Genomic DNA, 14,590 nt, shown 5'->3' with positions numbered 1-14,590 from the left:
GAGGCCGTTACTGGAACTGTGATTAAAACCTGCCAAAATAAAGTCAAGCCTCCCTCCACTACACGACAATTTCAAAATATAAGCGGTAATCATCTTCCAATAAAAACAAATCTGCACTTTAGTGTGCGTGAAGAATCACACAAAAAGGAGGGGGTGGTCTGGAAAACCCTTTGAGATCATCCTGATGAATCCTGCCTTTGACGTTCAGGAAAGTACAGCTTCACTCATGCCCAGCACTAATAAGCATTCAATATGGTGACCGAGTTGGCCAAGTCAACCATGGAAGCATTAACACACCTATGTCACAGATGGTTGGGAAGCGACTGAGGGTATAACACCAGCCCTTTCCCTACAAGCAGGTACCCTAGCTGACCCCAGTCTTCTCAAATCTTCAACAGAGGGGCTGTAGTAGGTAAGGTCTCCTCCACCTCCTTAATTTCATGCTGCTAGAAAATGAAATTAGAAGAATTCACTCTTTACTCTTACGCCAGCTACAACCAATCTTCATAATCCCCCGCCCCTCCATTTACAAACAATGGGAAAGCTTGTTTTCATCTGCAGCCCTCAAGTTGGGGCTTTGCCCAATTCTAGATCCTAAGGAGATCCTGACCCTGACATCGATCGCTAGTGTGTCCACGTCAAGGATACCATGAGCTATTGGGTAACACATTCCTCATTCTTTCCTCTCTACAGGTTGTAAAGCCTGTTTCCTTCCCCAAGTCCTGCCCGATCATGCAGAGGCAGCAGAAGCCTCCGTTCCTTGAGTCTCCCTCACAGGAAGGGAAATGTTTGAATCCATGCTTTCACTTAATTTAAAAAAAAGAAGAAGAAGAAAAAGAAGCCAGGATAAGAAAGAGGCCAAGCCACATCGAGCTTCACGGGATTAAAATCTGATAAATAAGACGCACATTAAAATGGACAAGCTGCAAAGAGTTCTTCCAAGACCAACTTTATAAAATGTTAGAGTGAAACATATTAAAACTGCCATTAAATATCCATAAGGACTTTTAAATGCCAACATTTTCATTTACCTAAGAGCTGGAAGCGATCTGCAGCATTCATATGGTGGTAAGGGTTCAACACAGAGACACCCTGGTGAGCTTAGCACATTTCCAACCACTCTCAACCTAAGTCTGCTCATCTGTAAAATGGAGATAATATCTACTTGTGGGGTTTATATAATTTAGAAACCAGTTATGAAGCATTTACTATGTGCAAAAGTCTGAGTAGTAATAAGCACATTTTCTAATTATTGTATTTAATGTTCACAACCATTCGTTCTGCTTCTTTGTGTCATTCACCTATTTAATAACTGGAGATAACAGTTGTGTGTATGTGCAGGTATCAGCACAGGGACTGACACTCATAACGTGCTAAAGAAAGAAAGAAAAGGCAGTTACTACCATACAAAGAATATCCCATGGCCACTTTTAGAACTACATGGAGGGAACAAAAGGATTCAGAGATATAGACTGCAATTATGAGTTGCCTTTGCTAATAAATGACTGATACTCAGGGCTTATCACTGCTGTTGGATGACCAAAAGAAGCAAGATTCAGTTTACATCTTTTCTTTAATATCTGTGTGTGTGTGTGTGTGTGTGTGTGTGTGTTTTGTTTGTTTCTTTGATTTTTATTTCAGAGAGGAAGGGAGAGGGAAAGAGAGAGAGAAACATCAATGATGAGAGAGAATCTTTGATCTGCTACCCCCTGCACGCCCCCTACTGGGGATCTAGCCCACAACCTGGGCATGTGCCCTTGACTGGAATTGAACCCAGGACCCTTCAGTCCGCAGGCCGATGCTCTATCCACTGAGCCCAAACCAGCTAGGGCTACATCTTTTCTTAAACGTGCTGGCCCCTACTCATCATGTTCACTTAGCCTCACCTCACTGTCTACTTCAAAAAAGTACAGAAAATCACTCTACCAGTAAAGTGTATTTCTTAAAACCTGTGCCCAAACAGGCCATGACATACAGGAGGAATACACTGGAAATAATTTGAAGAACACTTTTAAGACCACCCTTATTCATTCACTCACACTGTCCCCAAAAGTTCTGTTTTATTATCTTCACTAGAGGCCCAGTACACAAAAATTTGTGCACTGGTGGGGGGGACAGATGTCCCTCAGCCCGACCTGTGCCCTCTCACAGTCTGGGACCCCTCGGGAGATAACCACCTGCTGGCTTAGGCCCGCTCCCGGGTGGCAGATGGCAGGCCTGATCCCGGGGTGCCTGCCCCGCCTACCCGGGTCGCCCACGGCAGGCCCGGATGGCGGCAGACAGGTGGTGGATCGCGCTGTCCCGCCCCGCCTGCAGTATGCAAATTTAACGGCCATCTTTGTTGGGTTAATTTGCATACTCTTCTGATTGGCTGATGGGCGTAGTGAAGGTATGGTCAATTAGCATCTTTGTCTTCTATTAGTATAGATTCCTGTTTCAGAGAAGTCATAGAATCTTAAGGTTAGGAGGTACTTTGGAGGTCATCCAAGACGTCACAGCTTCTCTTCCAAAGGAACTCACACTGAATTCCCCCAGTGGAGAGGCACGTGGAGTGGTTCTCGGGTGAGACTGCTTGTTTCCTCCCTGACCACCTCATCACAGGGTGATTGGGATGAGTAAATGGGATAATGTATGCAAAGAATTCACGAAGCTGCCTGCCACAAAGCAGGTGCTCAGTGAACAGGAGCCAGACTTGTTTGGAAGGAGCAGTCTGGGCCCTGCACAGTGCTAAATGCCCACCCGCCTCTGGTGAACCCCAAGCCACTGCTGCAAAACAGCTTATGCCATTGTTTAGGAACTCTAATCACTGAAGTTTTTCTTTATCTTCAGCTAGTATTGCAGCTTCCACACGCTGCCCTCTACATGGATACAGAATTGAACCCCTCAACTCCAAGCCAACCTTCCCAAGGGACCAATGACAGCTGTCCTGTTCTCCATCTTTTTCTCCCGCCAAAATGTCTCCCTGGTCCTCAAGTGGACCACCATGCTCTTTCCTCCTGCCACATCCTGGCTTGTCCATCTTCCTCAAAGCGCGTACCCAGACTCAAAGGCCAGACCCTGTATTGTATTATTATTTGCAGCAGGAGACCTGTTCTGAATATATTATTATATAGTGTATCATCTATCTAATGTATTATTAAAGGTTTGAGTGGCTTTGGGGGCAACCACATTGTGACATGATTCATACTAAGCTCTGAGTCTACCAAAAGCCAGAAGTCCTGTTCATGCATGCTCCTACTGAACCATGTCTCTGCTAAGTGAGGTCTAAGGGATGCAATAGTGGTTTACTAGTCATCTTGTCATATTAAAAATACTATTTTGGATCGTAACTCTGTCATCAGCCCTCAGCTACACCTTCTCAGCCCAGCTCACACTGCAGCCCTTGCTGTGGCCACTGGCTTCCAGCAGGTATAACCTGACAGCATCCTGCCTCGGTTGTCCCACGTCTCTCTAGCTTTCTGCCTTCCACAGTGCGGGACACAGTGGAAAGGCTCAGCCTTGCAAACCTGCAAGTGCAGGGCCTGAGCATCCTGGGAAACCCTTTGCCAAGGTCAGAGGGAGCCTGTGGATAAACGTCACCTCGCCTGTCCCTCGCCACAGTCCACAGGCTCCTTCGTTTCTCTCCTCCCTGCCCCCTTCCTATCCCCTGGGTCAGTGCCCAAGGTAAACTACCTGCATGTCAGGCCTTGCCTCAGACTCTGATTTCTTGGAGACTCCAGGCTGTCACACATCAATATGAATGATGATGTCGAACACGTGAGCCCCGAGCAAAGCACCAAAGACCTTCCTCAGGGCTGACAGTCGCCAAAGCTGGGCCTGTCAGTCACCAAAACCACTCTAATGCCATGGAACACCATGGAACTAGACTCTCCTGCAGCCCCCATGTCTCCATTTTACTCATCAGGAAATAGGGGATGCCTATCTGAATTTCCGTGGTCTGCCCACAAACAGAAGCCTCTCTGTGCATGCTGTCTCCCTTCCTTCCCACATCAACAAAGAAGTGACATTCGTTCTCTATGACCCATCCTTCCTATTCTTAGGAAAACCCGGCTTCTTCCTATTTCCTTGTCCAAATACTAGCAAATGCAGTTTTAAAAACTCTTCTGGTATCTTACCCAGGACGGTGTTAACCTCCCGGGTCCCTACTAGGTACAGACCTACTTTCCCCTCCTTTTTTCTTTTTCATACTGAGACAATGTTCTCTCTGGAGGCTTCAGGGGGCGCCCCTGTTCCTTTATGACTCCTCAGAAATTCAGAAGTGGATCAGCACTATCATTCTAGTCACACATGTAAGTCACATCGTTGGTGCCTGCACTCACACAGATCAGCGTGTACAGGCAAAGTCAACGCTCTCTGTGTATCTGAGCTGCACACACAAGCACTGGCATTCCACTGGAAGATGGATACGCCGCTTCAGAAATTCCGATGATTGTGCCTATGGGAGTGTGCTGGGGAAGTAGGAAGAGATCTCTCCCATCCGGCCTCTGGAATGAACATTCCTGCTCTTTCCAGCTCAACTTTACAGTCCATAGCATCAGCAAAAAGTAAAATAAAATAAAAATAAATTTTCCTGGAGCCTGATTTTCCGTGGGAGGCTGACCATTAGAATGCCTGGAAATTCCAGCAGGGACACGTCCAAAAAGCTTGGGGAAATGCTGCAACAGGAGCCAGCTCTGCTTTCCTCCAACCCAGACTCCATTCAGGCTAGGAGAAGCTGTGAGAGACAGTTTGAATGTCTCTGGGCCTGAGGAAACCACAGACTTAGGCCAGAGATTTTCAAACTGCTCTCCCTGGAGTTAGGGTTGGGAGGTGGAAATGGGGTGGGGGTGAGGGGCGGCTTCCATCCACTTCCAGTAAGCTTTCAGGTGAGTTTTCATTTGCAAACAAAAATCTTCTGATATGCATTCATAAAACTTGAAACGTGGTGCACCAATGACCTCCAGATTACCTTCCTCCCTAGTAGTCCATGATCTTTCTACTCAAAGTGTGGTCCACAGACGGCACAGCACCACCTGGGAGTTTATTACCAGTGCAGGCGCTCCGGCCTCCCCTACCCAGATCTTCTCTATATGAGTTCTAGGTTAAGCAAGATCCCCAAGTGATTACATATACAGAAAATGTTGAGAACTAGTCTAAAACACTTTTATCTTTCCCTGTGTTTTAGATTTTCCTGGTTAACACTAGTTCTAATACAAAAGTATTTTACTGTGAGTAAAGAGAACTATTACTAAGTCTCCTAATTTTATGGATACTTACGAGGACTCAAAATATTGGGTAAGCAAAAATTTTTGTGTTCCTACCTTTAAATATTAGAAATCAAAGGAGTGTTTAAATGTTTCCTTCTTCCATTCAAGAAATCATTCCTTATGGACAACATGCATCATGCTCCCCTCACTCTAACATACTCAAACTCATCCTTCAGAGGTCCAGGAAACCTGCCCCTAACACGGTCCATGCACCAAGCCCCCTGTATGTGTGGTTTCCTTAGTGAAACTCACTTTAAAAGTGCTAAAAAAGGCAAGAACTTGCAAGTCATAAAGCACCATTTCAAATGACACACTCAAGTTTACTTCTACCATGCATTACTTCTTGAACTACCCAACCCATCCTGTTCTCTCCCTTCCCCTCACTCCAGTATTGTTCTCTCATCAAAACCATAGCATTTAGCAACTACTTATGGTCGAATCTCTCTCTCTCTCTCTCTCTCTCTCTCTCTCTCACACACACACACACACACACACACACACACACAAACACACATATGGGGTAGGGGTGGGGGTGGTTTGTTTTACCTCTACAGCTCGAGTGCAAGCTCCTTGAGAAGAATCATTGCACCAGCTTCACCTACGGACACAGTACCCAGCTCTCTGCTGGTGTACTTGGCGAATATGAACTTGGTCCCACAGTTTCGTACTACATACTCTGTGCCAGGTACAATTTAATGGTATGTATTATCTACTGTGTAAAAGAAACCACTGAATCATTTGACTGATTTTTTCCCTAGTAAACCAAGACAAGGAGCAGCGTATTAAAATATTGATACACAGAGTGGGAACAAAACCCTAGAGCTAGCTTATGAGTCCCAAGGAATGACATGTTCTGCACCAGGCTAGTTCCTCAGAACTCCAAGCTGGCTCTTGGGCTACAACCTTCAGAGTAAAGCCCAAGTCATGCTGAGAAAGAACGCTTGACTCCTGTTCTGGAAATTCTGCTTTGTTGGGAGATTCCTGCCTCACACAGCTTCCTTGGAAGCAAAAAATAGCTTAGAGGAGACATCTAATTCTGCATCTTAATCTACATGAATTGGATGAACTCAGTAAGGCCTTGGAATGATTACAAGGGATGGAAAGAAAGGAATGAGCGAAAAACTTCAAGAAGTAATTATATTTTTAAAAGAAAAAAGATTTATATGAGCACCACACCTTTCCTAGAAAATGAGTTACACAAGGCACTTTGCTCATGGATGAAAACCTCCCAATTTCTCCAGGTTAAGAAGGAGAAATATTTTCTCTTCTCTCGTGTTGCCAATTCTCTTTAGAATTGCACTTCTACAGGATATGCTTTGGAGTCTTCAGTTATTTCTCAGCCCTTCCGACTCTCATTTCACCCTCATTTGTTTGTTTAAACATAAATAAACCAATCTGACTGCTGTTAAGTTTGTCTGCCGTGTACTTGCTTTGATGGGACCTGCTTATAACACACTCAGTTGCTGAAGCCCTTGAACACCCAAGCTAAACAATCAAATCCAAGTTATTTGCAACAAAGAGTATGGATGTGTTTGACCAACCCAAAGAAAATTACCTCACCCTAAGTAAAAAGTGTTTCAGGTACAAAGTCCCAATATATTTCATTCAACAAAATTTCCTCTTTTCACTTTCACCAACTGAAGGGGGGAAAAATGTTGACAGGTAATTTAGGAAAACTGGGTCAATGCTGCATTTTTTTAGAACCCGAAATGATAGAGAACAGCAAAGCTACAATGCAGAAGGTGGAGCAAAGTAGGTTCATACCTTTTCAGGGTTCAAGCCCTCCCCCATCTCTCTTTGATAATCTTTAAAGAAAAAGATCTCCTACCATTTAAGCCAGAGGTCCTCAAACTTTTTAAACAGGGGGCCAGTTCACTGTCCCTCAGACATTCCACACATGCGCCCTGCGGGCCCGGACAGTCGGCTGCTCAGCAGGACAGGCGGCGGCGGCAAAAACACCCGGCGGGCCGGATAAAAGTTTTCGGCGGGCCGTAGTTTGAGGACCCCTGATTTAAGCAAACATTTTAATATAAATTCTAGATCCATCAGAGGCAATGTTAAACCTGGGGAATAGAATAGGTCTTCATTTGATGATTAATAAGTAACTTCTGGACAATAACGCCGTTCGATTAGCTCCATTTTACAGATGGCAAAACGGAGGCTCAGAAAGTGACTCCTGTAGATATAAATAAGTGGCCACCTGGACAATTATTTTCTTTTCCTCTCCATCTCAATCCTTTCTTCTTCCCCCACACGTCAATGCTGACCGTAACAAAGCTACCCTGAGCTCATGATGCCACCAGGTGGCCAAAATGGAACCTGTCTGACCCAAATTGCCTTACTTCTTCCATTTTTTGCCTCTCAGAAGATCATGCATATATATACAGGAATTCTCTTTCTCCAGAGTGTACACACACACACACACACACACACACACACACTTCATCTTTAAACTTCTTTTCAAAAAGTCTTCTTGGGTTTTCTATCATCTCTGCAGGGTTAAATCCAAAGACGAAGTCCTGCATACCCATAGCTTCTGTTATAACTTCTGCCTCTTCGAGCTCATTCTACACTCTTTCTAGGTACCCTAAACTCACCATTTCCTGCACACAACTGGGCCTTTTCATAAAGCAGTATTTTTATAAATATGATCCTTTCTGCTTATAAAACACCTTCATGACTGTTCTCTATAATCCTTTTTACATATTGAACCAACTCCTACTCACCCTTCAAAACTCAACTCAAACATACGTCTTCTTCAATGAAGTCTTCCTTGACTCTGCCAGGCAATTAGCTTCTAGTCTAGGTTCACAGTGGGTGTGTAGAACCACTGCCCCCACCCATATCTATGCTTGAGCACCCATGATATTGTGTACCAGACACTGGACTATATAGTAAGTTACCTTTGTATTCCCACTTCCTAACACAGGGCTAGGAAAATAGTTAGAAAATGCATGTGGAATGAATAAATCAAAGTAAGTACTACAAACAACATCTTACCCAGCATCATTAGGAAAATCTCTATTCTTCTGCTTTCCTTTTATTCCTTTGTGATTTAAAAATGCAACTCAGGGTATGGCATACTTACACTATGAAAATTAAAAACCATAAAAATTATAGAGCCAACATCTTCACCCTCTAATGAGAGTAAATACGCCCACAAGTCCTTTGTAATTTTCAAGCACCACCATTTCAGATAATACTTTCTCCTGTATTTACTTGTAAGTAAAGCGACCATCTTTTTGCCCCTTACTTACTGCAAACATATGCAATATCTCCACAAAACATACACTGTTTTGTGAGTTAATAAGTCGCTGTGGATTCACTTGCAAATCTCCATTTATTACACTATTTCCACTGGAAAATATATTTCAAATCCAAATGATAAAAGTCAGAAATAAACAATGCCACACAACCTATTTTTTTCTTTGGGAAATGGCAGGTAACGCCTGTGGGTTCCATTTTTGCCATTTTGAAGTATTGAATGAAATATCAGCTCCAGAAACAGTCATCTACAAACTGAGACTGGCTAGAAGTCTCAATGTTAACCTGGGCTGGTGGCTGAAGGGTACTTATCTAAGGGCATGAGGCTTCTGGAAACAAACCTCTACGTAAAGAGCTGATCGTGACACTCATAAATCCACAGGAACGGACTCAACCTTTTTTTTTAAGTCTCAGATGGCCATGAATCTGAGGCAAAGACTGAACCAGTGAAGCACTAGATTCTCAATAAATGCTAAATTTAAGAGAATGAGAAGTTAATATCAAAATACATCCCGCAGATTTAAAATCAACTAGGTTCAATGTGAAAAGCTCTATTTAAAGTCAGTCCTGGAGAAAACAGAGCCAAGTTCATACTATTACTACCTATTACTATTTTTTTAATTATCCCGCAATCAAGCCCGATATGAATTTGATCCCCATTCACCACATTTTAAAATCTCTCATTACCAGAAGAAATACGTGTGCTTGTTGAATTGATGATTACAACATAAAGTAATACACGATGACTTTGGTATAGGACACCTCAGCCAGCCAATGAATGAGTCATTATACACAAGCCTAGTTTTCTGAATGGCTAAGAGCTTTACAGAATGAAACAGCTCGGGAGGTCAATTATCTTGAGTGTCAATATTTCCAAAGTTTATGACCTTCTATTTTCTTCCCTTCTCAAAGAGCGCATTTAAAAATGTATCCCTTTGGTAGTTCACTCTCATTAATGGTAAACAGCAATTACTGATTTAAGTTATTATAGAGTAATGCCCGCAGGGTCCTACTCTAACATTCCCAAAACTTTCGGGGCTTTTGCCCTGAAAATTTTTGTCTCTTCCCTGGTTGTCAAGCTGTCAGGGATCACTTTTCACTCCTGGTTACAGCAGCTGCTCACGCTCACCTCGTTCTCAATGTGCTAACCATAATATGCAATGGATTATTATTCAAAAATTTTTAATGTTAGGATTGTTGTCTAAAATAAGAGTAATTATGTTCCTAGACGGGGTCTGAACTATTCTCCCGGACATGATGCCATCTATTCTGGTTGCTGAGTGGGCATTTTTGCCCCTTTCCTCGTTCTTGGCGAGGTTCCAATGTCGGTAAGAGAGCAGCACTCCACACTCCGGTATGTATAACACATCTTGATGCTCTTTGTGGTCCCCACGCTGCAGAAGTAGAGCAAACCATCACACGACCTCACTAATGATTTATGCGCTGGCCACACAACATACCAAGTACAAAGGTTTCCAAGGAAGCAAACTGTCCAGGTTGAAAGGTTAATCCGGAAACTGGAAAATGGTCCCTATCTTACATAACAGGTCTAGAGGCTGTAGGTCTATAGCACTTAGCAGCATGAACAGGTAGGTGTCTTACACAAATAAGTATGGGGGAAATTTTTTGAGGGGAAAAAAACCACTAAATGACATACTGATTCACAGAAGGTCAACATTTTCTTGGCTTATTAAATTACAAGATTGTTAAGTAAGCAACTTCTTTTAATACCATATGTTTTAAATACCTCCCTTTCTAAACCGCTGCTCTATTGGGAAAAGTCTTCTTTACTCAGAAGGAAAAAATGTTGCTCTAATATTTGAGTAACCGAAAGATTAATTACCATTTTTGAACAGTCCCTACAAGCACTGGAGTCAAGCGTTCAACAGAAATGATTGTACATCAATCCTGTGCATTCCACCAGACGCTAAAGTTTATATAACCTTGTTTGTCAAACCGAGAAAGCAAACTCAAGCAGGTGAACCAGGCTACCCTGTCACATTAAGGACGGGAATAAAGACAGTGGACATCACTTAATCTAGTTATGCTCCCACACCCTTATGAAGGAGGCTGGCCTTTTAGCTATTTATAAATGTGGGGCTGGGCAAAGGGACCCTGCCACCACGACCCTGTGCCTAACATGGCGGGCTGTTGGGCTCCAGCGAATCCCAGAAGGCCTGTGGGATCCCTCTCAGTTTGCCCCCCATCCTTGGCAACAGGAGATCCTCGGGGTGCAGTCCTGTCTGCTCAGGAAAGGGACTGTGAGGATTTCCAGTGGTCACTTCCAGCCTGTGATTCTATATATGGAAACATCCCATCCTGGTGTTTGCAGCATCATGAGCACCACACCAGGGAGGAGAAGTAAGGTGGAGGCCAGCTCCCCTCTTACTGCCCCAACACACTCATTTTCGTGTCTCCCAGGCCCTGCTGTCCTGGACTGGACCTTGTCATCAAATGGCAGCCCAGACCTCTGCTGAGGCGGGCAGGCTAGCGGCCCTAACATGGAACAGCTGGAAGAGGACCCTGCATTCTTTTCTCTGCATAAACACTGGGGGCTCTGTTCACCCTCCTGCTGCAGCATGAACTAAAGAATTTCCCCTATCCAAAATTATAAGCAACAGACCTTTTCCCCATCCCCCATCCTCACCACCACCGCCTCCCCCCCCCCCCCACACACACACCCCAGGATATCATTTCATTCTGTCACCACCCATGCTAGCAAACAGCAAATCGCTGGACCCTTCGTGTACATTCACTTTCTATACTAGTTGAGGTGCCTGTAAAATACTAGCAGGGTAATACGAAGCAATTCTGTTCTATTCAGTAAAGTTTCCTAAGAAAAAGCAGCAAGAACTCTGATTCATGCCTGCTGTCAGGCATCTACAAGATGCATATCCATATGGATAGCGTCAGCATAGAGGAGCAGACCCAAATAGCATATAAACTGCAAGTATTATTTTAATAGTCTGTAGCATCACCTACATATTATTCAGAAGACGGAGCTCTAAAACTGTACTCCCCGTGGGGGGGGGGGGGAATTAATAACAGCATTAGATTTTCATGGATTGCTCAGACAGCCTAATCAAAGCTTGACTTCCAAAGGGCAGGGGTCCCGGGCTGCCTCGTGTGTTGCTGAAACCCAGAGAGCCACGTTGCCCAAACCAAGAAGAAAAAAAGCCCAGAAAATCCAGACTCTACGTGACCTGACTTACTTATTTCCCAGGAAACTGCATGAGGGAAAAATCAATCATTCATGCTACCGTGGCTACCACACGGAATGGACTGAAGGAGTTGACCGTGGCCACCAACCCTAAGCGGCCAGCGGAGGTGAGTGGGCGGCAGGGGCGGGGACGCGGAAGAGGTGGAGAGGCCAAGGGCCCGGGGGACAGCGCGGACCGTGTCCCCGCGGAACCGCGGCCGGGGGCGGGGCCTGGGCCCGAGGCTGGGAAGGGGGCGGAGGGGGGGGGGACCGGCGGGACGCGGGCGGCCCCGCACTTACCCGGGCTGTTGGCCTCGCCCTCCAGGACGTGCAGCTCCGCGCAGTCGGCCAGCGAGTGCTCCAGGCAGAGCTGGAGGAAGCGGGCCTGGGTCTGGCTCACGCGCTTGAGCAGCGACAGCAGCGCAACAGTCTGCTCGCACTCGTTCCAGCCCTTAAACCAACCCGCCAGCACCCCGACCTGGTCGCGAAACATCATGGTTAGGGGGCGGCCCTCTGTCTACGAAGCCCCTCGGAGCCCCAGCCCGGCCCTCCCGCCCCAAAGTTTGGCGGAGCCGCAGCCCCGCGGCCGCCGGAGGCGCGTTCCGGTTCCAAGGTGGCTCTGGCGCTCGGACGCTGCAGGTACTGCCTCGGCGGCTGCCTTTCTCGTCTGGTTTCAGTTACGTTCCGGTGGTTCTGGCTGATTTCCCCAGAGATGATGACAGACAGTAGCACGGAAATGTTTCTTTTTTTAAAAAAAAATATAACGATTTAAAAAAAAATCCCCACAAGGCACACAAACTGAATGAAGAATGCTCTCTTCCCTCCCCCTTCTCACGGCTTCAGGATGGTGATTTCCGGCGTCCCGGGGTCTCTTTCCCGCTGGGCGGCAGCTCGGACCCTTTACACCCGCATTCCCGAGCGGCGATCACCACTGGAAGGAGAGAAAGGGCTGCAGTGAGACCTCGGCCGGCGAGGGAGCACGCCTGGGAAACGAGTGCATCAGGGGGTGGGGACGGGGGGCGCCCCGCGAGGGGTTCGGTCCCCCCAAATCCGGCCGCCCCCTCCGCACCCGGATGCGGGAGACGAGCTATTCCCGCTCTGGGAAGGGCAAGAAGCCTCCTTCCCAGGTGCGGGAGGAGACCCCACGGCTTCCTGTTGCTGCCGCTGCGAACGGCTGGTGCTCCCCACACACCCCACCCGGGGTGGCCTCGGGGCTGGTGCGAACGCCAGCACCAGCAACAGATTTTCCTCGCGCAGAAAACTTGCAATGCGGCTGCGAGGGGCGCGGGGGTGGGGGCTAATGCAAAGCAGAGGCGGAGGCAGCCGCAGCCCGAGTTCCTTCCTCCTCCTCCTCCTCCTCCTCCTCCTCCTCCTCCTCCTCCTCCTCCTCCTCCTCCTCCTCCTCCTCCCAGAGAAGCAGCCGAGCGGCTGCAGCTCCATCTACAGCAACAGCCAGCATCTCCACCGCCAGGCGCCCCTCTGGATTTAGGCCGTGAGCAGCCAAGGCAGCAGCTCGAGACAAAAATAAACTCTCCCCACCCAAAGCTCCTCGCCCAGCGGGCGGAGGCGCAGCCGGAGCCCGGCTCCCCCGCGCCTCGCCGCTCCAGCCCACAGGGAGGTCTCCGGGGCCTGCGGTGCCCAGAGCGATCAGATGTGTGCGTGCCTGTGTGCGTGTGTAAATGTGTGCACGCGCGTGTGTGCTTTAGGCATCCTGCTCCGCCGCCTCCTACGGGCGGGTCTGTCCGGCCCAGCGCCTGGTCCGCGCGTCCCGGGCGGCACGGCCCCGAGCGCACGCCGAGCGTGGAGACCGCGCGGGTCCACAGCACTTCTTACCCGGCGGGCAGGGCGGCTCCGAGGCCTCGGCACACGCCGCCCCCCCTCCCCAGGACCTCAAACAAAGTTCGGCTTCTGGGGCTCCCCCGGCCTCTCACTGTCGGGGTGGCCGCCGCGGGCAAAGAGGGGAGCCCAGCGGCTCAGCCCTCGAAGAGGCGGCTCTCTCCCAGCATCCCGCTTCCCGGGCCCCAGAACTTATCTAGCGGAGAGGGACGTCCCCCGGGAAGGGGACCCAGTGGCCCGCGGGTCCCCTGCGGGGGGCGGAAGGAAAGGGGCGCTCACCTCGGCGCGGCTCATCCCGGCGGCTCGGGGCCCCGCGCGCGGGTCCGGGCCCGCGGCGGCTGTCAGCGAGGTTGGGGGCGCCCGGAGCCCGGGCTGCGGGCCATGCCGTCGGGGCGGGCGGCGCTGGGAGAGTGCGGCGCTGCGAGTCCGGGCCGCTGCCGCCACCGCTGCCTCCAGTGTCGGCTCGCGGAGGACTGAGCCGCCCAAGCCGGAGCTCCCCACATGCTACTGATTAACATACACCATTACATCATGGGCTTGGCAGGGAGCGCCCGCGGGGGGAGAGGAACCCGGGCGGCGGCGGCGGCAGGCAGGGGGAGTCGGGGGAGGATCCCGGACCCGGCCCGCCGCGGGAGGGGGGGACAGCCGGGGGGGAGCGGATTCCTAAGTGGGGACCAGGAAAGGGGAGGGGAGCGCAGTGGGAGGAGCCAGATGGCGCGCAGGGGTCGAGTTGGGAGAACCGCCGCGCGGACGGAAGAAGTTTGGGGAAGGGGAGGGGGACGAATAAATTCCTCACCGCGGCCGCCTGCGGGTTCTGGGTTCGGGGGGGTTGGGGCGCTGGAGTCGCCTGAGCGCGGGTAGGGGCGGTCCTGTCACTGGCTGCTCGTCCTGGGGAATGTGGTTCGCCTACCCTAGTGACCCCTCGGCCTGCCTGGGGCCCGGGGTGGCAGAGCGGCTGGGTCCGCCGGCGGTGGAGACCTGAGGCCACTGCGGCTGGGGGCGTGGACGGGTTCGGGGGTCGCAGACGCGAAGGGCGGAGGAGGCC

General features: G+C 48.9%; 1 protein-coding gene across 6 annotated transcripts in view; it reads right to left on the bottom strand.

Annotated features, from left to right (window-relative positions):
- Positions 1-14,111, bottom strand: part of SAMD4A (sterile alpha motif domain containing 4A) — a 215,363-nt gene extending 201,252 nt beyond the window's left edge. The window contains exons 1-3 of one of the 6 annotated variants that reach the window (XM_036307654.1): positions 13,825-14,107; positions 12,545-12,640; positions 12,010-12,451 (exon numbers count right to left, since the gene is read on the bottom strand). In XM_036307654.1, the coding sequence (XP_036163547.1) occupies positions 12,010-12,205 (196 nt within the window). In that variant the 5' untranslated portion in view covers positions 12,206-12,451; positions 12,545-12,640; positions 13,825-14,107. Of the gene's footprint in view, positions 1-12,009; positions 12,641-13,824 lie in introns of all 6 variants that reach the window. The other 5 variants (XM_036307663.1, XM_036307644.1, XM_036307682.1 and 2 more) reach the window with 5 other exon arrangements.
- Between the last annotated feature and the right edge of the window lie 479 nt (positions 14,112-14,590).

The sequence above is a fragment of the Myotis myotis genome, unplaced genomic scaffold, assembly GCF_014108235.1.
Source record: "Myotis myotis isolate mMyoMyo1 unplaced genomic scaffold, mMyoMyo1.p scaffold_m19_p_1, whole genome shotgun sequence".
Classification (NCBI taxonomy): Eukaryota; Metazoa; Chordata; class Mammalia; order Chiroptera; family Vespertilionidae; genus Myotis; species Myotis myotis.
This window is presented reverse-complemented; position numbering and strand designations above follow the sequence as displayed.